The following is a 23,592-nucleotide window of genomic DNA, read 5'->3' on the forward strand; positions in this document are numbered from 1 at the left end:
TTAAATTAACTACCAAGTAGTCTCAGGTGTGCGGTCATCGCTTATTATGAAACCGCTGAAGCGCATCGCAGCCAATCAAAGCTGAGAACCGGAAAATCAATTTTAAAAGTGTCAGTTCACTGTAATAACCACGAGATGGCGCTGGTACACTGCGCTCAGCGGCCGCTGGTCCCTGGGCATGTGCGCTCGCTGCGGCCCCCGATGGAGCCAGCGGATTACAAACTCCTGTTAAGTGGCGCACCGTCCTCCTCCTCCTCCCCATCTTTCACCCAGAGTAAACCCAAGCGCACGGAGCGCATCCTCACCGTGCTCGCCCTGTGGGAATTAGAAAGCAGCTCTGTTTGGCTGTCAGCGCCAAACCGGCCGAGCTCTGCAGTGTAGGGTATAGAGCAAAACATATAAACAAAGAGAGTGAGGAGAGGGACATGGGTCCGGAGGCGGTGAGGTATCCGTGATTGTCAAGTAAACGGCGGTGAAGTTCTTCGGCTCCGCTCGGATCTTTTCTCCAGGTCGTTGAGGTGAGTTTTCTCTCTGCAGGAGATAGGAGCAGCCCGGATGGTGCATGTCTTACCCGGTGCATGAGAGGTGTACAGTATAGGCTATTCCAAACATTATGCATTGTTACATTTTTCTGTATTGTGCTGTAAGTGAAGGACATATATGTTGACATAAGATGTTTTTAGCCTGATATAAAAAAAATCTGCTTCATATTTATTGTTTAACAGCCTGTGTGACTTTGTGGGTTTATTAATTATTCTGTAGAATAAAATAGACTAGATCTTTACCATCAGGCAACAAAATATTATTCTAAACAAATCCACAGTGACTTGAGAGATTCTTTCTTTGAGAAATTACTGGAAAATACCTTGTAGGTTACTCTTAGAAAGCCTCTGCTTTCATTTTATTCGGCTGGAGTGCTATAAGACAAGATAAGCCCTGTGAGAGGGGAAGATCCGCCTCATTCTCTGTCCCTCTCTCTTTTCCTCTTTCCCCTCTGCTTCATTCACTCTCACTTGCCTGCCTTTCTCCAGTTTTTTCTCTCACTCCATTTCTCTAATCCCCCTTCTCACAACCTCTGTCTCCCTCACTGGTTCTCTCTCTCTGTCAGCTCTAATAACCCTGTGAGTTCACACCAGACTGCTTCACTTCTGATACTCCTCTCTGTCTTTTCTCAGCAGCCGCCTTTCAAGTGTCCACTCTTTCAGCTCAGCATATTGCTGTCATCTGTCATGATTAATAGTGTATATATACATACATACATATACATACATATATGTAGGGGTGCATAACATGCTACATAATTCTTTAGCCTATGCTGCCTGTGCTGTGGCTGGATGGCGATGTTACTCCTCCTTCTCTGATAGTCAATATGCCGCCGAGCAATTACAGTGAACTTGAGTGTTATGGACCTTCCTGTGGCCAAATCATTAATGTCAACATCTGTCACAGTCACATTACACACGTGAACATGTGAAGGTGAATGGTCACACTCACATATACACGTTTACACACACACAAACGCGCAGTCAAGGGTCATGGCAATCGAGCTCTGATTGATTGTCACAGTGTGGAGAATAAGAGCTAACAGTAAGGAGCTTTGGAATGATTTTAAGAGATCTTACACCGCCCCTGGCAATCAGTCATTACTATTCTGGTATTTGTTTGGGCATTATTTTGATTCACACACAAATTTCAGAGCACCCAAACCACTTTGTTACAAAGCACTCAACCTCTCATTCTGCAATTTTTACTTTTTTGTTATTGATGGTTGCTTTTATCTACAGTAATACAGTGAAACATCACAATTTTCTGCCGTCGTATTTCTTGTCAAATGTTTGAAACATGCTCTGTGATTCTAAAAATGTATATATTTGTACAGATTTGTCTGATTTGTCAAATTTAGTCAAAGTACAGATCCTAATACTTAAACCATCCTCACCAATGCATTTGATTGGTGTTACAGTACATAATTATCAAAATAAACCAGTTGTCAGCATTGGTAAAACAACTATTTGGGAACCCCCCCCCCCAAGAAGCTATTTTTGCATGATCCTGTGACAAAGTGTGATATGAAAATTCTTTGTCACCTCTAGTAATGTGCAACACATGTGACAGCTGATCCGTTGCTGTACTGTAAAGGCAGATCTTGCATATGGCTCTTATACAGTAGCTGTAGAAATCTTCCGCATCCGCTGTCACTATCAGTTTCATCTGCTGTCAACCGGAACAGACAGGCATCTGCTGCTTCCCGCACACACACACACGCACACGCAGAAATGTACCACCATGCGGGGGAGGCACATAGAGAAACACAACTAACTACAGGCCACAGGTCTGCTGTATGTCACACACCTGCCCTGTGGCTCTGTCCACGTCTGTTTCTCAGTATACATCCCATTCAGTGTGCTTAGCTAAAAATAATCACCACCAACCAACACACACATGGAATATGAATTATGGAAGACAAAGAGAAAGAGAGACATTCAGGTCAGAGTCAGACCCAGTTCCAAGAGCTTTGCTCCCTAAGGATGATACTACTAGACCGCTGCATTAATATTCAGTTTGTACCATCTAGCACATCAGACCAGCAGTTATCCTTTAGTTTGGACTAGCTGGACTTAAGGCTTCAGTTCACCATGTACATTATGGGTGGGGAAAATGGATCCATGCATTTTGAGATTAATTATACATGCAATGCAGTGTTTCCAACGCAATAGTAATACATTTATAGCTTGGTTTAAGTAAGTGTCAACTGCATCCTGCTTTATAAATTGTAGGCTTTGAGTAAAAAGCACATGTTAGGAGGTTAATAAAGTATTATTGATGATGCTACTTTGATTTTTAAGTGCACTGCTGTAACAGTTATTGTTCAATGAAAAGACTGATACCACTGTCATATCATTCCATTAAATATGAAGCTAGAGTCAGGAGATGGTTAGCTTAGCTTAGCATAAAGACTGGAAATGGGGGGACAGCTAGCCTGGCTTTGTCTAAAGGTAACAAAATCCAGCTAACGCTCACTCAAAGGTTTTTGTACAAAATAGATGAATGAGATGTAATACGTAGATTAATGAGCTTTAAAAGTGTTGGTAGGTGGATTTGTTTTACCTTTAAACAGAGCCAGGCTAGCTGTTTTCAGTCTTATGCTAAGCTAACTAACAATTCGAACTATTCCTTTAAAAGTCCTGCACACCCACAGGTGTTGTAAGTACTTTTAGATAATTAGTTCTCTGGTCAGGTTGGAGGTGGGTGGAGTTATACTGGGAATGAGATTAAGTCTCAAAAGTTGATGTACCATTAAGAACTATAAAGGTGTATGTTATTCTACTCAAACAGGTGCAACAAAACTAAAAGGAGAGTGAGGAAGATTTCAGTCAAGCTGAGTCTGAACATGCCCACACAGCCCCAGGTCTAATTAAGCAGAATAATTGAAAACACCTGTGTGGGTGGTTGATGGATGTGTAGGGCCTTTAAGAGCAGGAGAGTTATCCCTTGTAACACATTAAAAATGATTGTCATGCGTATGTGATATTGACCATCATTGCTGTATACAAAAGCTCCTGTGACATGTTTTCTACCAACACATTTCCTGGATTAAAATTTCATGAGTTATTTAGTTTGGAAGAATTAGCTAGGTTTTAGGCAGTGTGGGAATACAAGAACTCTCACCTTGAAGAAATGAAAAGCGGCAGATATTTTAAGCCTTTATCGTGACAATGGGTCATTTTCTCGCAGCTTGACTGTAAAATGCGATTTAAACTAATTTTTTCATGATTAACAGTTAATTTCACATTATCATGGACAAAACGTCTGTGTCACAGGGATTAGATGCTTGACAGTATTCTATTTAGGGACCGTGAACATTATACACTTTGTGGAAACCTGAGGAGAAACCCTGTGATTTGTTCTGGTTACTCAGCAGAGCACACTGTGTGTGTGTGTGTGTGTGTGTGTGTGTGTGCATTCATGTTTGTTTGTGCTGATATAGACAGAATGTGTACATACATCTGAATGCGTGTTTGCATTAACATGTGTAAATGCATAACTGTGTGTGTTTGTGTTTATGCTGTACAGTTTGTGTGCATTTGTGTGTATTTGGGGACCTTGTCTGCCATTCGGTGGCTTCAGAGTCCTGACCTTGAACAGTTTGAGTGCTGTCTGCTTAGTCAGGCCCACTGCATCTGCTCATGGCAAAGCAAACAACAGTTCAAAAGTACTGCAGTGCATGGGAATTTTACTCTACCTATCTATCTATCTATCTATCTATCTATCTATCTATCTATCTATCTATCTATCTATCTATCTATCTATCTATCTATCTATCTATCTATCTATCTATCTATCTATCTGCAAAGTAACCCTGTCTTTTATCCTCTCTCCTTCTCTTTTCAGTGTGTAATTGTGTGTTCAGCATGAGTAACATCTATGAGTCTGCAGAGGCCACGCTGGGTTTCATCAGCTCTCCATGCCTGACCAAAGTGGAGCTGAGAGTGGCCTGCCGGGGGATCTCGGACCGCGACGCTCTCTCCAAACCCGACCCTTGCGTGGTGCTGAAGATGCAGTCGCATGGGCAGTGGTTTGAGGTATGGTAATGGGGTGGGATGAAGGTATGAAGGTATGAAAGACTGTTTCATAATCTGAAAATGAAAGTATAATGGTCACATCAGACAAGTGCTTATTGTTCTGAAGTGCCTTTGCTCATAACACTCATTCGCCTATTGTAAGACATTCTGAATAAGAGCTTATTAGAAATACTTTAATTTCCTTTTTTTCCCTTTGCAGTGGGAGTCCATAGAGCCCATAGAACAGCCCATAGAACTGATTGGCATCAATACAAGTTTTCCCACAATCCCTCAGTGATATATATTATTATGACTTTATTGTAGCTAATATTTTTATAATCTACACCATTTGTCCATGACCTGATGTTCCAGTCAGACTGGTAACGTAAGTGTCTTCATCTGCTCTCCAGGTTCTGTTGCAGAGGATTCTTTATGAATTTCTCTGTAGACAACACTTGAAATTATTCAAGCATGTCATTGAATTCATGTTTGACTAAATGATTGTGTGTAATCAAGGACCTACGCTATCGTGCGGCACCGTGATTGTGTCGCTAACCTTCTCACACTAAATTGCGGATTATGTTTGGTTCTTAGAAATTATGGATGCTAATTGTCACGCAAGGCGACAGAAATAATAACTTTTGTGGATTTGTGTTATAGATTATATTAATCTATTCAAATGCTTTTGTCACCTTGAAATGGAAAGTGTGCTGGTTTTGTTACTTTGCTCATCTTACAAATTGTTTGCCCCGATCATTTTGTTATTGAAAATAATGAGAGCACCAAAGTTCTTTTTCCTAGAATCATGGGCAGTTTTATTGGGCTCATTGTACACAATAAAATGTCTCAGATAGATGGAGACAACATCGTCCAATAGTAGATTAAAAGTTAAGCACTTGAAAAAGGGAGAGAAATGGAAAATTGATGTTGCTTTCTGCAAGTAAGTGTTCCACTTCCTCTCCTTTTATCTCCAAGGCCCAACCTGCTCTTTCAGGGACTTCAGCTGAAATCTCCTGCTTTAAGAAACCTCTTATTCCCATTGAAGTCTCACCGGTGGCATGTGTGTTAGCTGAACTTTGTAAGAACACAGCATGAGGGAAAAGATAAATCTAGAGGAATTTCAGGAAGTAGTGGATCTTCATCTTTCTTTCTCCCTCCCTTATTTCTGGGAAAGACAGACATATGCTGAGTGCACATGTCTTCCTTTTAAATATGTAGATACGCACACCCACGCATGCATACACATCCTCACACATACAGTGCTAAAGTGACCCACTCTAACAGACGCATATACATGTACATAGATTCACACACGTCGCTCAACTGTAGGCACGAGCTCTACACTACACACACACACACACACACACATTCTATTTCCACAGGGGCTCAAGATCAAGTACTCAGAAAGGAGTGCAGCATTACTCTGTCTTTGGAGACTCCACAAAAAGCTACTTTGTACAGCGTGTTGGTGTGTGTGTGTGTGCATGTGTGAGAGGGAAAGAGAGAGAGAATTTGTGTGTGTGTTACATTAAGCCCCTTTGTGAGAGTGTGGGAATGTACAAATGTTATCACTGCCCATCAGATTCAGAGTCTCTTAATTGGATAATTGTTGAGAGAGAGTGTTCAAGCCACTGGGCGTATGTGTGTGTGTGTGTGTGTTTATGTGTTAATGATTCTTTTTGCTTTAATGAGATGCCAGCCTATTGAAGTAAGTGTCAGAAAAAGGCCAAATCTGTTTGTGTTTGAGTGTGTTTGTTGACTCTGCTGGTGTGCCATTCACTTTTGTGTCTGCATGTGTGTGTGTGTGTGTGTGTGTGTGTTTGTGCCAAAGGGTTATCAGCAATAAAATGGACCCAGTCGTTGCTGCTGGTGTTGGATAGGTCTTTTTGGCAGCGCTGAGACAGACTTTTGTTTGGCTTTCTATTCCTTTCTGTGTCAGGCAGTTAGAGAGAAGAAAATGTAAGATCAATATTGCAACTATAGACACTTCTCTGAGTAGTCAAACAGCTTGTGTGATTTTAGATATCAAGAAAAATCCATTTTCTCAAGTTGATAAGTGTAAACAATGTGGTAATGGCTATTTGTGGTAATTGCTGCAATGCTGAAAAGTCTGCTGAGGTTCACAATCAATGCGCAGTGGCAGTGTGTTGGATGTTGAATGAGATCTTCATACATCAGCCCACTTTAGAAAGATCGTAAAAGCTCAATTTAGCAGTGAAACTGCCAACAATGACAATAACAGTTTTATGAAACGCAACTTTCACATAGCCTGTCCCATAAAAATATAGAAAATGATGTAAAAATATTAATTTCTAAAGTCTGTATAACACTAGAATAATATAAGGTTTTGGATAACAGATTGACCAATATATGTAAAACAAATGTTTATAAAGTAGTTAATTAATATTTAATTTGGCAATAAAAACAATGATGAATAAGAGTTTACAGATTAATTAATTCATATAAACATTATAAAACTATTTATTAATTTGTATTTAATTTGACAATATAATATGTAATTTAGTGCAACAACATAGTTTTATTATTTTATTATTTGTTGTAGCATTTCCATCTACGAGATGCTTTTTGATTTACCAACTCTGCTATCACTTATGTTTTGCTGTAGCAAAACTTAGAGCTGGGATCTTAGAGAAAGTTGAAACCTACAGAAATAGCAGCTGTCTTCTTTTAGATTCCAAAAATTCATCGGACATACCAGATTTAACCTGGAGTTTGTGTGTGTGTGTGTGTGTGTGTCCATGCACTCCTGCCTCTGTGCATGTGTATGCACGTGTTTGTTTGCAGGTGGACCGTACAGAGGTGATCCGTAGCAGTAGCAGCTCAGTCTTCTCCAAGATCTTCCTGGTGGACTATTACTTTGAGGAGGTCCAGAGGCTCCGATTTGAACTTCATGACATCAGCTCTGGCAACAATGGCCTCCGTGATGCTGACTTCCTGGGAGCCATGGAGTGCACCTTGGGACAGGTCAGTGCTTGGCCAAATGGGTAGCATATATGAAACATGCAGGTTAGTTAAGACGAGTGAATGCATGATGGGATAGATGAGTACACACAAAGGTGAGGAAGTGAAGAATCAAAGAAAAAACATTGTTCTTTTTGAAGCTTTAGCAGTCTTACTGCAATCACGCCATTTTACATGTGATTCAGAAACGCTGTTGCATGTTACACTCTTTGATATTACTGTCTCCCTCCACTGTATACTATTCAATAAAATAGACATCTCCTAGATGTAACCAGTATATAACACATACAGTAGGTGTTATGTGTAGAACATGCTGCGAGTGCAGCCTGCATGCTTTGAATGTAACAATTACAGCCTGGAGTGTATAATCCATTGTAAAGTGCATTGAGCTTGTTGGGATATTAGATGTATGTATCAGGTAACGTGTACTTTAATTAGGGGGAGAGAGCAACTTTAAGATTAGAGAGGCCAACTTTAGCCGTGGATGGAATCCTAATGTTATCTTTTCACTTGAGGTCGACGACTGTCACTATCTGCATTTACACTGTGCTTTCGTTGTCCTTGAGTCCTTAGTTTCGTAAAGCTCTGAGGATGCTTTAAACAAAGTTTTAAAATCATTTATATGTGCTTATGCTAATGCATATGGCCTTGCTTCTTAATTAATGGTGTTGTTGCCCCTCTTAACGATGTAGTTGTAATCAACATTTAAAGATTTGCTTTATTTACATGCTTCATAAATATCCAAGAGAAAATTGCAATAGCAGTAGTACTCATTAACAAGTTGATTTCAGGAAAGTACCAGCTAAGTCACACTGAGTAGAAGGAAATAGAGAGAAAGCAAAAAGGACAGAAGTCCAAAAAGTACTAAAGTGTTTGCTTCCACTTCTCATTGTCAGACACACTATCAGCAACATAAAGCTGGGGGATTTACAATAGTTGGGAGAACTGAGATAAATGACATGGAAAAAGAGGATTTTGAAAGCGAGAGCTAGGGAGGTTTACTGAAATGGGATAACATGCTGCCAATATTTTGTCTGGGTCTAAACAACAACATTCTGGATGCTGTGGCCTATCCAGAGCGTTGTGAAGAAAACGACAGCATTCTATCAGTGCAAAATGAAAGCACTAGAGGCACGTATGAGAATATCAGTAAGCAATAGTGTCTGATCTATTCACTAACAAGGACCGCACCATCAACAAGATGCATTTAAATGATTTATTAATGAAGAAATGAAAAACGGTGTGCGAGGCTTGAAACTCGCTTGTACTTCTTCCGCTTGCTGACCGCGTTGTGGGGAAGCTTCGGTAGGAAATCCGCCGTAGCACCCGGACGGACCCCCTTCAGGACCCTACGGAGAGGAAGAAACAGGAGAGAGAAACGGGAGAGAGAAACGGGGTGGGGTGGGGTGGGGTGGGAGGAGCTCAGAATATGAAAGGGTTAAGTGGGTATTTATAGGAATGCCAGAAGTGGCACAATTGAGGTGTGGTCCAGCTCCTGAAACGCTGCTAGATAGCTCCAATTAATAGAAATCCATGTTGTGAAAATTGAGACAGATGACAGAAAAGCTGTATTGAAATTGTGTGAGTGTTACATAATACCATTTGTTGCACCACTGTGTTCATTTAGGATCTTTTGTGTATGTACAGGGGCAGGCCCCCCGTGGTTACTGGTGTCATCACGGGGAAATGTAGCCAGGGGGGAGAAGACATGTCACCGAAGCATTGTGTCAGCAATATCGTCACAGACAGCATGAAAGCGATTATACAAGACGTGTTGGCCTTGAAGTGGCTCTAATTAGAATTATCCCCAACTCTGCAGTTCCCCTCAGCTTTACAGAGCTTTACTGCGTCTTTCAACTTATTGTTTGTCAACTGGTGAAAGTATTTGAACGTTTAGCCGCTAAAGAGCCAGATATTATTCGCAGGAGTTGTTGGAGACCAAAAACAGAGTCAGAAGGACAGTGAATATTGGATTTTCATTCGTTAGGTGGCCAGAAACACAACTCCAAATGAGTGCTAATGTTGCTCCGTATCTGCTGGATATGTAAATAGGCAGCGGTTTGCTAACACGTTAGCGATATCAACTTAAAAGTAACATGTCAGCTTTGTGTTTGCAAGCTTGCTTCTGCTGCCCCCAAGTGGCCAAAAAATAAATTATTGCAGGGTTACATAAAGTTGGAGGTTTCCTTGTAATATTTCATTTTAAAATTAAATAACACAAAAAAACACACTCTGGTCGGTGCAGTTTGATTTACAATGAATCAAATCCCTGTAATTTGAAAGCATTGCTAGTACTGCAGATCCCACTGAGAACAGTGCAGCTCGCTCTGCAGCTGTTTGCAAGTACTTTTAGCTCTTTTTTGGTTCGTCTGTCCATCTGGTTGATACCCAATGTAAACATGAGCAGTCATTTATAGCTTGTATAGCACTTGGCCAGCACAAAATAGTAATAGGTGAAAAGAGTCGAGGTGCTGGCAGAAACAACACCAGAGAAAATTACATTTGACAGGTAGTGAGAAAGGTGACTCCACCATGCTGCTTTATGTCCATTGGATGTGTAAGTAGGCAGTTGTATGCTAACATTGGTGACATCAGGGTGACACTAACAGGGCAAGCTGTCCATCTGAGGGGAAACACTGGAATATGTAAGCTGATTTTGTGGCGTCTGTGTTTCTGTTTGTTTCAGATCGTCTCTCAGAGGAAACTGATCAAAGCGCTACTCAAACAGGGAAACACTGCTGGAAAGTCTTCGATAACAGTACGACACTGTTTCCAAAGTCAACCCACCACAGTTACACACAACCACGCACAAATCACACATGCACCACCTCTTGCACTCAGACACTCTGAAGATAATTAATTAGACGATGTTACCTGTTCAATCTGCTCTGTTCCTCATTTCCATCTCATTTTCTCTCACCTCCTTCTTCTACCTCTCTGTCTGTCTCTTCCTCTGCCGCCCTCTCCTCCTCTTCTTCCCCTTTTTTGTCTCTCTACCCCCCTGTAAAGGTGACAGCAGAGGAGTTGTCGGGTAACGATGATTACGTTGAACTCTCCTTCAGTGCTCGTAAGCTGGACGACAAGGTTTGTGCGATCGTGTGTGCACTTTCAAAGACAATGAAAATGTGTGCTTTTCCTTTAGATATGAGAGGACTTAATATTCCGAGATATGAGTTTGTGTATGCGCGCTGTCAGGCAGGTGTGTGTGTGAAGAAATATGTAGGTGGAGGGCTGTGGGATTTGGTGATGAAGCAACTCACACACAATACACAGAAGTACAATCTGGCATTAGAGAAGGCCTGCTGAGATAGGTGGGCACCCCACTCTCCCCAATAACCCCCTCCTATCTCACCCACCCCACCACACACACAGATAACTATATTAATTTTCAGCCTCCACATGCACACATACGCGCACGGCCACGGATGACTAATCCAAACAAGTTCTGCCTTAGGGGAAAGATGGAAGAAAGCTGGGGAGGGGCGGATAAATTGGAGAGTACAGGAAAGGGATGGGTGGAAGAAACAAGGAAGAAAGGGTGAAATAATGATTCTGTTTGTATATGAATGATTTATAGTGATCAAAGGCAATTCTGAGGCAATGCCTTACATGTGTGTTTTCCCTCTGAAGGATTTCTTTAGCAAGTCAGACCCTTTCCTGGAGATTTTTAGAATAAATGATGATGGGACTGAGTCGCTCGTACACAGAACTGAGGTAATTACATGCACACACAAACACATGTATAGGTGTATTATTTACTGCTACAGACCCGTGATTAACAAAAACATTGATGTTTTGTGCACTGTACGTGATAGACGGTCATGAACAACCTGAGCCCAGTCTGGAAATCCTTCAAAGTTTCCTTGAACACACTCTGCAGTGGTGACCATGACAGAGGCCTAAAGGTGAGTCTGCAACTGTAACTATTTTATTTATTTTTGCAGGTCATAATAATGGCATGGTATAATTTATATTTAACCTTAAATAGAATCTGCAATGATCTGAGCATCCAAAACCTTGACCAAAGCTACTTTCATTATTTAAGTTCCCCCACGGAGACACAATGCACATTTAGCGGGAGAGGCCTGCAGGTGTTTCTTTGCAAGTTGTTGTTTTTTGTGCAGCATACAAATGATGAGATTTGTAAAACACAAGCATTGCCAAAGTGCCACATACCCAAAAGTATATAAATGAATCAAACCATGTGAACAAGTCACAAAGCAGCCTCAATCATCTCCATTTTCTACACCAAGTCATGGGTCATTGCGTTCAGGTCATGTGCTGCCTTTCCTGATGTCACTGTGTTATTTAAAGAGCCGGATGGGTGTGAAAGAGCTCAGTGGTCGTCCTAAACTCTCACCTTTACTTGCCAGAATAGATCTACGTGTGCGCGTTTGTGTGTGTGCATATGTGTGAAAGTGGTGACCGCACATCAGCTGCGAACAGTTATTCTTTTGCCATGAATAAACATGAGCTTGTTCATTAAATATTCAGAGGCGTCTTAACTCTGCATGGCTCCTGACAGCAGGAGAAAGGGCTCACACACTCTCTCTCTCTCACACACACACACACACACATGCACGCCATCAGCTATGGTTTCCAGGGCTACCTGTTTGAAGCATCAGAGCTATAGTGAGAAATGGCAGGGCAGAGATTTCTATTCAGACCAGTGCTTCCTTTTCACCGGGCTCTTAACTGACCAATGCATAAATGCATAACCCTCCTCTGTACAGTCTGTCGGTCTCTCGCTTTGTATTTCTCCTTATCCATTTCTCCACCTCTGTACTTTTCTTTCCGTCCCTCCTGTTGGTCTCTCTCTCCCTCTCCGTCCAACAGTTAGTATTCAGCGAATGGAACGGAGCTTCTTGATTTTTTTTTTTCATTACTCTCTCGCACAGCTCTCAGCAACTTGAAGTGGACACAAGGCTGCAAAAGCGTGCGCTCGCTCCCTCACACACAAACATTATTGTCAAAAACACAGACACGCATGCAATCCACAAATTATTACACACACACACACAGACAAAAAAGGCACACACACTTCAGGTGCAGGCACTTGGCAATATAAGTGGGAGACAGGAAATAAGGGGATTACTGCCGGTCGTTGTTTTTAATCAAGCGCTGTTAGATTGGTTCTGATCGTTAGTTGTTGGGGTGACCTCAGGCAAGAAGGTCAAAAGCTCGACAGCAAAATGACTCATTCACAGCCATTAAACCTTCGCGAAATGTAGAAGCGTTTTTCTTTGTGTGTGTGTGTGTGTGTGTGTGTGTTAACGTGTGTCTCTATTGACCAACTTGAATGTTATTGATTGCACAAACTCTCCGGAACAGTCCAGATATTGGTGGCTTTTGTCATCTTTTGAAATGATAGGAGTGTGTCTTTATGATGGGCTAAGCCTTGGCCCGATGACCCGCACTTTTCACTGGTGATTGAAGCCATTTTTCTTCTTTAGTAACTCCTTTTAGAGAAACAAACTGTTACGCCTAAACACACACACATACACACGCATAAAGCTGTCTCTTGAGCCACGTCCCTCTCAGCATCCTCAGATTAATATTTCACCGCTCCATTGCCCCCCCACCAACACTGCCTCATCAATCATTCAGCATGGCATTTCCCTGCATGCCATGAGTGCATGTGTATGTGTATGTGTGTGTGTTTGTGTGTGTGTTTAGGTTGCAGCTGCGCTATTAACTGAATGAATGTGTGCGCTTGTGTATGTGTGTCTCTTTGTGTCTCTTCCAGTGCACAGTTTGGGACTGGGACTCTAATGGAAAACACGACTTTATTGGGGAGTTTCAGACCACCTATAAGGAGGTGAGAGCAGAGCAGGAGGGCAAACAGGTAAGCACAAGCACACACAAATGGATGAAAAGAGTGATGACTGCACACTAACTCACCACAAATTAATTTCTATATCTTGCTATCCCCCCAAAATTAGAAAGAGTAGAAATATTAAAATATTGTGCATGACAAAAAACTGTAAATGCATATTTTGCTGGAAAAGTCTCCACACATATGCATCCTGTAACATACACTAACACAGGAGGACTCTGGCACCAGACTGTGTTAGTCCTGGGTGTTCGGCTGGTCAGGTTCTTAAAGCTCTCTGTGTTTTTGCCACATATGCAAAATGTTGTCCATCTCAATAAATTTGTGGTTGTTCTGTTTTTCAGTAGACTTGTACCTACATGTGATGTACATGTAATTACGCTCCTCCCAATGTGTGTGTATTTGCCTAGATTCAATGGGAGTGCATCAACCCTAAATACCAGATGAAGAAGAAGAATTACAGAAACTCTGGTGTTGTCATTCTCAACCACTGTAAGGTGAAGTAACACAATATCAGTCTAATATCCTGCAGTCCCTCCCTGTTTAAAGTCTAGTAAATAAGGATTGTTTTCATTATTGATTAAAGTTGCCCTGTTGAGCTTTCTTATAAACAAACAAAAGTTATGCTTATATTTAATGTTTCTCACCAAAACTCAATGTGTGTTTCCTTGAAGTCTATCAAACATGTTGAATGTATTTCTCTCCTCATTTAAGATCCATCAAACATCCATGTTTGCTTGCTAGCAGTTTTCTTGGTCTTATTGACACATTCCTATGCTTCTTGGTGCATTACCGCCACCAACTTTCAATTAATTGAGTAGTGTGAAACCAGTGGCAAGTATGTGTGTCATGTCGCCAGCGCTACTAGTGGTCAAAAAAACTCCACAGGGTCATTTTAATCTATCACTTCATTGTTTCGTTGATCAGTTGTTTACTGTTTAAAAGTCAGATAACAGTGATGCCTGTCTCACATTTCCCAGAGCCCAAGGTGACATATTCAAATTGCCGGTTTTGTCCAACCTACAGTCCAAAAACAAAGATATTAAATTTACAATGAAATAAAACAGAGACAAGCAGCAAATGCTCATATTTGAGAATCTGGAACCAGTAAATGTTGATGTAACAAAAACAATTTTATCAAAATTGTTATCGGTTAATATTGTGTTAATTTATCAATTAATTATTTCAGCACTAATGTTGTGCGTCACCATGCATCGACCACAGCTACATCAACCTCATTCAGCTTTTATCATATCCGATTTTGAATCCATGTCATGGCCTAAATTTCATAATTTCCCCTGACAGATCATCAAAATGTATTCCTTCCTGGATTACATCATGGGAGGCTGCCAAATTCAGTTCACAGTACGTTTTGTCACATATAATCTCCTCAATGTTTACAGCAGCATGTCATTGTCTGTCCATGACCACTCATGCTGTGTGAGTGTATGTGTGTGTCTCTTTCTGTGCCAGGTGGCGATAGACTTCACAGCGTCCAATGGGGATCCCAGAAACAGCTGCTCCCTCCACTACATCCACCCCTACCAGCCCAATGAGTACCTCAAAGCGCTGGTGGCTGTAGGGGAGATCTGCCAAGACTATGACAGGTAGGAGCCACTCCATCAATCATCATTTAGCTAATGCTGACACACACGCACACACACACACATTCAAACACATACACGCACTAGATTTTCCCTCTGAGGACCTTCTGCATGAAGAGATTTTTATGTGTTTATCATTTAAAGCTTGTGTCCATTATTTGTCCTTCCCTCTGTACCTTTCACCATCTTTTTCAATGAATCATGGGTCTCTCTCTTTCTCCAGTGATAAAATGTTCCCTGCGTTTGGTTTTGGAGCACTGATACCACCTGACTTCAAGGTAGAACATTTGGGATGTGTGTATGTGTGTTTGCAGTAGCAGGGGGAGTGAGGGGGCTACTTTAGATCTCTTTTGGAGGCACAGCTTACTTTTGATCAACATGAAAAGAGAATGCATCTGTAATCGTGTAAATTGGACTGAACATGTTGTGCTGAGTGTTTGGTTTAACGTGGCAGTAAAATGCTTTGTGTTCTCTGCCCTACATGTAGGTTTCACACGATTTTGCCGTGAATTTTGATGAGGACAATCCTGAATGTGCTGGTGAGCTGTCAAACAAACACACACACACTTGACTTCTTGACTCACAGAGACTTTCACATTTATACATCACAGGACCAAAACAGTCCTATAGTATCAGTGCTGCACGCCTCTCATCTCTCCCTCACTGTCAGTCCCATATTTCTCTCTCTATATCTGTCCACACCCTCTGTTTCTTCCTCTCACACACACAAATACACACAGGCATGCACGCATACTTAAACACACACACATGCAGCTGGGAGATTTGTCACTATGCTGCAGGAAGTATTTCAGGCTCTAAGATACAGAGAAAAACAACACTAATCTGTATGTGTGAAATGGGCTTTTGCGCTCCTCTCCCCACATAGCTGCATTCCTGCCATGAAGGTGTGTGTGTGTGTGTCAGCTTGTGTTTGTGTGGACTATATGGGAATGCTTTTTGAAAAATGCCCAGTCACCTTGGAGTGCACTCACATGTGCAGAGTCTGATTTATTTTATCAGATACTTTTGCAAGTACAAGAACTTTGACTTGGCGAGGTCACTGCAGTGCAACATACAGACAGGGAGACAGGAAGATAAATAAACAAGCAGCAAAAGAACCTGTATATGTGTGTATGTGTTGCAGGGATCCAAGGCGTGGTGGAGGCCTACCAGAATTGCCTCCCCAAGATCCAACTGTACGGGCCCACCAACATTGCCCCAATCATCCAGAAAGTGGCCTCGTCTGCCTCCGAGGAGATGCACACCAAAGAGGCCATGGTGAGAGAGACAATGAGAAAGTCTGGACCTTTTTGTTCCTGTTGTTGTGACTGTTGGTGTTTGCAATGGCACACAGGGAGACAAGGAAAAGACAAAAAGCAATGAAAACACAAAAAGTGAGACATCAGAGGAGGTACTGTAAAAGATGGGACAAAGAAGAGCAAAAAGAGAAAAGAGGGGAGAAGTGATTGATATTAATTTTATTCCAGTAATACAGTTTAGAGCACAAATTCCTCTCTGCCTTAATGCCTCCCGCTTCCCTCTGGCTCTCTGGTGGATTAGAATGAGTTTTATTCAAATTAGTCCCTGACAAGAAGCCACTTTTAAAACATAAAATTTATCAAACATCTATTCCTCCCTCCCCACATCCTCCTCCCTTCCACCCACAAATTTCTCCCCTCCCACCACCATCCCTTCTCTCCCCGTCCCACCAGGAATACTTCATCCTGCTGATCCTTACAGACGGCGTCATCACCGACATGGCGGACACACGGGAGGCCATCGTGCACGCCTCCCACCTGCCCATGTCCGTCATCATCGTCGGCGTGGGCAATGCAGACTTCACAGACATGCAGATATTGGACGGGGACGATGGAATTCTGCGTTCACCAAAGGGCGAGCCTGTCCTCCGCGACATCGTGCAGTTCGTCCCCTTCAAGGACTTCAAACACGTGGGTGGCGGTTAGGAGGCAAGGGCAAGGGATAGAAGGGCAAGGGATAGAAGTCTTGAATTTCTGGAAAAGTCGCAGAGCTTTGATAAATGCATTCCAGGCAGAAAATGGGACTAATTCTCCAGGGAAGTCAGGCAACATCAAGACATATACAAATGAGGCACTAAGAATGCAGCATAATGAATTTTTGCACTAGATGCAGTTTTTCAGCTATTTTGTTCCTTGTGTTGCTACTTCTTCACAGCAAGCATAACTATAGTGGATACCAAACTGTACTTTAAAACTTTAGAGCTTTCTCAAGCTGAGTAACAACATTAAAGGGCATAGGAAATGTGAGGTCATAAGAGTATCTAGTCATGAAACATTTGAAATTTCACATCAGGGCCACAATAAGGCTCTAAGTGGGGCTGAGTATCGCTTTCAGTTTTTCAACACTGTTGCCAGAACAACACCTGAGGTTCTGTACTGATATCAATCAATGCTATTTTCACATTTCTACAAACCTCATTTTATTTTCTCTGTCTTCAGTCTAAACCAGCAAAATTATGATATAGAGCAGTGGTAGGCAAACAGCAGCCAAATCTGGCCCCCCAGCAAAAACATTTGTCCCCATAACAAAAGCTGAAGTTTTCACTTTTAGAATTCACATCAGAACTTGTACATGGGTTTTCACAAATCTGCTGCAGATAACAATGTAAACACAAGGCTCATGTAAATTCCAATAAATATGGTGTCATAACCTCTAATAATAAACAATGAACTTGCTGAAAAAACTGGCCCATGGTTAAACTTAATTGCCGACACCTGATTTAGAGAAAATATGTGGAATTGTGTGATCAAAGTAAACAAGAATCAGACCAAGCATTTAATTCCAATTGTCAAACCTGTAAAGATTTTAGTACTTTATACTTATTTTTGTCGTTACTCAGAAAGTGCCGAGGTTCAATACCGAGCCTAGTAATCAGATAAGAACACTGACAACCCCGTTGCTTGGTCTGCCCCAAGTGCAACTGTATTTCTACTACAAAGTTCTACTTTGTGTGTGTGTGTGTGGTACGAAGTGCTGTATTCAGGGAGTAACAAGTGTGAGTGTGTGGGCGTAATATGCTTGGTGTGCTCGTCAAAACACATCAGCTATCTGCTCACTGCGTGTGTGTGTGTGTGTGTGTGTGTGTAGCACTGGTGGCATTAATTTTGGCTTTGACAGGGTCTGTTTGACTGGGTCTGTTATGGTGACTTTGGTCTGTGACAGGTTGAGAAATCAACCAATTACATCGCAGCTAAACGGGGGGGGGGCGCTACGACCTCAGCAAATGTAGGAAGGAGTAGAAACATATAGTTTGCCCAAAAGTAGATAGAGATACAGAGAGACAGTCAGAGAGGAGAAGTGAAGAATAAATCTGGCGGAAACGGAAGAGGAAGGTGGAGGGCGATAGACAGCGCCCGGTGGTGGTGGTGTTGGAGGGAGGGGGGGGTCAACAGGAAACTGGGGCTAAAAACAAAAGGCGAGCGAGGGAGTGTGTGACAGAGGTGGAGAGGTGATTTTCTGCTCTGTCGTTTCTTTTCAGAAGGGATTAGCAGGACGGAGCTGCTGTGTGACAGGCAGAGTGGGGGATAACAGGTAGATAGGAGTAGTGGAGAGAGAGCAGGGGGGAGGGTGGAAATGAGAGGTGGGGGGTCGGGGTGGGTGCACTTTGATGATGCATTGTCTCGGGGAATTATGTGAGACGGAGTACGACAGACACTCTGACTTTGAGGATTCGGAAGTGTGTGTGGTGTAGGAGCATGTGTGTGCATGCAGACAAGTGGCTGGCCTGTGTGTGCATAATTATGTGTGTGTGTGTGTGTTTATGTATAGGAATGTTTTTTTCTCTTTTTTCAGCACTGAATATAAGTATAGTTTTTAGTGTTTCAGCGTTATCTGAATATTTTATACTTGTAGTGTACATTTTAAAGGAGCAGTCTACCATTTATTCAGTACATTCATCATCACTCCTGAAGTCCTTTGATGAAATAAAACATCAAACTTTTTATTTTCTGCCTTGTTTTGAACTTGATAACAATGCATTCTTGACATCATCCTATGGATTTTGAAAGGTTTTATTGTGAGTTTTTTATTTATTTATTGCATATGTATAACAAAAAAAGCAAACAGGAGAGAAGTCATATGCAGACACAAAGGAGAACAAAAATAGTTGTCCCAGTGATGAACCACCAGCCCTCCTCCCATAACCCAAAAACCCATCTAAGCTGTTGTTGAAATCTAGAGGACAAAATAGATCAGAATACAATAAATAATAAACGTTCAGCTGAGATGATTATGACAAATCTTTAACTAGAATAAACTGAAAGGCTAGAACAGTCTCAACTTTACAACATGCATCCTGGCTATGAATAGCTCCAATTAATAATGTCAAGAAAAGTGTTAATCCATTGGGTTTTTGTAATTCAGTATGGAGGTTTCAAACATAAAATGTAATTTTTTTGGCTGCAGTAGTTCCTGCTAGGAAAATTTACCTTGTCTATGAATATTTTGAAAGGGTTTGTTGTGCCTTAAGTTACCACAAACCTTTGTCAATCCACCAAAATTGGAGTTGCAATTTTTCAAATAATAGCAAAATCCATAGAGCAAACCTTCCATTATTAACTCATACAGCATTATCTGTACCAAGGGTTAATGTACACTCCCTGACAAAAGTCTTGTCGCCTATCCAAGTTGTAGGAACAACAAATAATAACTTGACTTCTAGTTGATCATTTGGAATCAGAAGTGGCTTATATGAAAGGCAAAGGCCTCTAGATTATGCTTATTTTACCGAAATAAAATCTTATCATGCCTTGATTTTTAATTATTTTATTAGGAAAGAAAGGTCAGACTTTGCTTAGACAAAAGTCTTGTCATTTAAAAGAAATAATGTACAGTACAGAACAGAAAGTCATGGTGCAGTGGAAAAATAATTAATATTGTGTATAACTCCCATGAGCTTGGAGGACTGCATCCATACGTCTCGGCAATGACTCAAATAACTTATTAATAAAGTCATTTGGAATGGCAAAGAAAGCATTCTTGCTGGACTCCCAGAGTTCATCAAGATTCTTTGGTTTCATCTTCAATGCCTCCTCCTTCATCTTACCCCAGACATGCTCAATAATGTTCATGTCTGGCGACTGGGCTGGCCAATCCTGGAGCACCTTGACCTTGTTTGCTTTCAGTAACTTTGATGTGGAGGCTGAAGTATGAGAAGGAGCGCCATCCTGCTGAAGAATTTGCCCTCTCCTGTGGTTTGGAATGTAATGGGCAGCAAGAATGTCTTGATACCTCAGACTGTTGATGTTGCCATCCACTCTGCAGATCTCTCGCACACCCCCGTACTGAATGTAACCCCAAACCATGATTTTTCCTCCACCGAACTTGACTGTTTTCTGTGTGAATCTTGGGTCCATGCGGGTTCCGATAGGTCTTCTGCAGTATTTGCGATGATTGGGATGCAGTTCAATAGATGATTCATTGGAAAAATCAACCTTCTGCCACTTTTCCACAGTCCATCCTTCCTGCAAGCTGTGGGCCTTGGCAAATGCAACACGATTTTTTAGTTGTCTTCTGTTTAATGCTGGTTTCTGAGCACTAATTCGGCCATTGAGACCACTGTGTGACAGAATTCGACAAACTGTTCTTGTAGATACGGATGTTTCTGGTGACCAGTTGTACTGTAGCTCTGCTGCAGTTGAAAAAGGGCTGGCCCTGGACTGTCGAACCAACAAACGGTCCTCTCGAACAGTAGTCTTACGGGGTCTGCCTGACCTGGGCCTGTCATGAACTTCACCAGTTTCTTCAAATCTTTTTCTTATCCTCTCCACTTGACGTTTAGATACATTAAAGATGTCTGCCACCTCAGCAGGAGACTTGGTCTTCAGGCTCTTGATGATCAGCACTTTGGTCTGTGGTTGAATCTTTGGCATGCTGTCAGAGGTCAGGATGCATTTCAAATGAAGGTTGGGTGTGCTGGGGTTCTTCTTCTACACACCTGGGAATGTGTTAATTACAGTATTTGTCACAGGTGATGCTCTAATCTGTGATTAGTTGAATCCTTTAAAGATGTGACAAGACTTTTGTCTAAGCAAAGTCTGACCTCTCTGTCCTAATTAAATAATTAAAAATCAAGGCATGATAAGATTTTATTTTGGTAAAATAAGCATAATCTAGAGGCCTTTGCCTTTCATATAAGCCACTTCTGTTTTCAAATGATCAACTAGAAGTCAAGTTATTATCTGTTGTTCCTACAACGTGGATAGGCGACAAGACTTTTGTCAGGGAGTGTACATGATCATTTACTTTTGCATAGTGTAAAGAGTGTGCTTTCATGAATAGTTTTTTTATGAATAGACAGGATCTGATCTGATGTGTTTTTCCTTGAGCACCAGCACATACAGTATATAGAAACCAAGCTATGGTACTAGAGGACAAAAAGGTGAAAGCAAGGATGTTTTGAGGTTGTCATATAAGCTTGTCAGATCACATCAGTCTCGCTGGTCTAGACCTTTGACAGCATCAGGCTCAACAGTAAATTCTGGCATCCTAGAATCACGCATGGCTGGTGATGTGTGTGCATTTGTGACCTCTCTCCTCCACTCTGTCTCTGTGTTTCCAGGCCTCCCCAGCTGCATTGGCTAAGAGTGTTTTGGCAGAAGTCCCTAACCAGGTGGTGGATTACTACAACGCTAAAGGCATCAAACCCAAGTGTATGTCGGACTACGAGTCCACAAGAGCCTTCAGCCCCTGACAATGGAATACATGCAAACATACACTCAAATACACACATGTATATATCATATATATAAATACTTAATGTACTGTATAATACATATACACATGCAAAAGCACAAGCACATATAGACACACAAACAAACATGTACACATAACCATACTACATACAGTAGTCTAGCTCAGAAAATTAGCTCGTTCTGGTGAAACAATTTGAACTACTCCATTGATGACTATTGCATGTTTGGCCACAATGGCATCACCTGGGAAATTATTACTATATACTGTATATCTGAAAGATGTTTATAGAAATAAAAGCAGTCTTCTGAACCAGCATGCGGACTCAGACCATAGCCCACCTAAAGAAATGACACTCCTACCTTATTTAGATAACTAGCAAGTAAAGACCAAAATATCTGAGGGTAGAAATGTCAAAATATGTGATTGCATAGCCAGAAATGATTAAAATTAGCATTGCAAATGTTATTTATGGGAATGGTAGCATCCCTGTTAGTGTACTGCATAAATGCATGCATAATTCAGCTCCTGCTAATATCCAATCTCGAGTAGCCGCTTGCTAGTTATGAAATAAAGTATCTCTGTCATTTGAGTGACATTCAGGGTTGTCTTGGGTGTTTTGGGTTCTTTTCTACAGATTTGTTTGACATTTTGCTAAATGGAAACGAACAACAGAATAATTGTAATAATTTCTTAATAACCTTCTTACATTGTAAAGAGTTTTGGGAGGATAGCAAAGCGTCTGTGGTAGGCACTCATCTGTGAGCTGAAAACTGTTTTTTCTGTATTCTGCATGTTGATTATAATAAAGACATTTTGGTTTTCTCATTTTAGTGTGATCTGATGTTTGTGTGTATGTGTACGTGTATTAATCATACTGTGGGAACATAAATATGTTCACACAGTCACAAAAGGGGGACTCACCTCCTTTTGGGGAACAAATAGCTGGTCACTACAAAGGTAAACCATTACATTTCAGATTAAGACTTAGTTTTTGGTAAAGGTTAGAATTTGGGTTGGGCATGTAGTGATTATGGCCAGTGTAATGTGAAGTCTCTGAGGAACTAAGGTAAAACAATACAATTTCCTAAATGACAAAAACAACTTTGTGTGTGTGTTCAGGCATGCAGTGTGGAGGTATAATCAAGAATAACAAAGAAAGAGCAGGTGGCAGCCTGTTAGTTGATTTATTTTTCTCTCCCCCGTGAGCTTCAGTCTCTCTGTTTGCCACTGAATATGCAGACAATTTGTATATGCAGACCTCCACTGAGGTTAGATATCATGCATATCTCTCTCTCTCTCTGTCTCTCATGGATAGCCCTGCCTTGTTGTTGAATGTACCAGCACTCCACAATGCTTGAAACTGAACACACACAAATTACAATGTCGGCTCACAGACACCTCCATCCACAACATCTCTCTTTCACTCTTTCTACATCTCCCAGACAAACATTAAAATGCAAGAATAAATATTTTCACATCACCATATAGTTAATTACGGCGAACCAAAGTTGGGCTGTCCTGAGAGTACACTCCATACGTGCCTCAGTCTCTGACAGTCAGATCAGTATTCAAAACATGAACCTCCTGATATCTGTTTCAGAGACCACCCACATCAGAAGAGTTACACTGAGAGAGACTGAGAGGATCAGTTGTATGAAGGCTGGGAGAAACCACTTAAAATGAGCAAAAATCATACTATTTAGTACTTTCTATTCTATTCTGTCCGGTTGTATTATAAAACCTAATATTCTCTAAAGCTATAATTTTATGTTTAATACAATTAAATGAGACAATGAGGCAGTAATATTAATGAATTAGAAAAACCGTTTCCTGTATTACACAGTATATTGTTATAATTCAGGAGGCCATCCGATAGGAG

At 41.2% G+C, this 23,592-nt stretch overlaps 1 protein-coding gene across 2 annotated transcripts; it reads left to right on the top strand.

The window, feature by feature from the left end:
* Nucleotides 1-143: 143 nt before the first annotated feature.
* Nucleotides 144-22,538, top strand: cpne4b (copine IVb). 2 transcript variants are annotated; one of them, XM_044170878.1, is made up of 16 exons: nt 144-518; nt 4,393-4,583; nt 7,368-7,547; nt 10,231-10,302; nt 10,554-10,628; nt 11,175-11,258; nt 11,360-11,449; nt 13,291-13,389; nt 13,788-13,874; nt 14,683-14,742; nt 14,851-14,984; nt 15,205-15,259; nt 15,469-15,520; nt 16,126-16,259; nt 16,694-16,948; nt 21,580-21,712. In XM_044170878.1, the coding sequence occupies exons 2-15, from the start codon at nt 4,413-4,415 to the stop codon at nt 16,943-16,945; spliced, it is 1,545 nt and encodes a 514-aa protein (XP_044026813.1). In that variant the 5' UTR covers nt 144-518; nt 4,393-4,412; the 3' UTR covers nt 16,946-16,948; nt 21,580-21,712. The 2 variants fall into 2 exon arrangements, with proteins under 2 accessions (XP_044026813.1, XP_044026812.1); XM_044170877.1 differs by having other exon boundaries at nt 147-518; nt 16,694-16,930; nt 21,580-22,538.
* Nucleotides 22,539-23,592: the final 1,054 nt, after the last annotated feature.

This window comes from Siniperca chuatsi, linkage group LG17 (genome assembly GCF_020085105.1).
Source record: "Siniperca chuatsi isolate FFG_IHB_CAS linkage group LG17, ASM2008510v1, whole genome shotgun sequence".
NCBI classification, from domain to species: Eukaryota; Metazoa; Chordata; class Actinopteri; order Centrarchiformes; family Sinipercidae; genus Siniperca; species Siniperca chuatsi.

What these genes read in the sequence shown, in the direction of transcription:
- cpne4b (XM_044170877.1), top strand. Translation starts at nt 4,413, where the DNA reads ATGAGTAACATCTATGAGTCTGCAGAGGCCACGCTGGGTTTCATCAGC. An exon ending in GCTGCCAAATTCAGTTCACA is followed by an intron (nt 14,743 to 14,850) that starts GTACGTTTTGTC and finishes TTTCTGTGCCAG; the next exon opens with GTGGCGATAGACTTCACAGC. An exon ending in TGCACACCAAAGAGGCCATG is followed by an intron (nt 16,260 to 16,693) that starts GTGAGAGAGACA and finishes CCGTCCCACCAG; the next exon opens with GAATACTTCATCCTGCTGAT.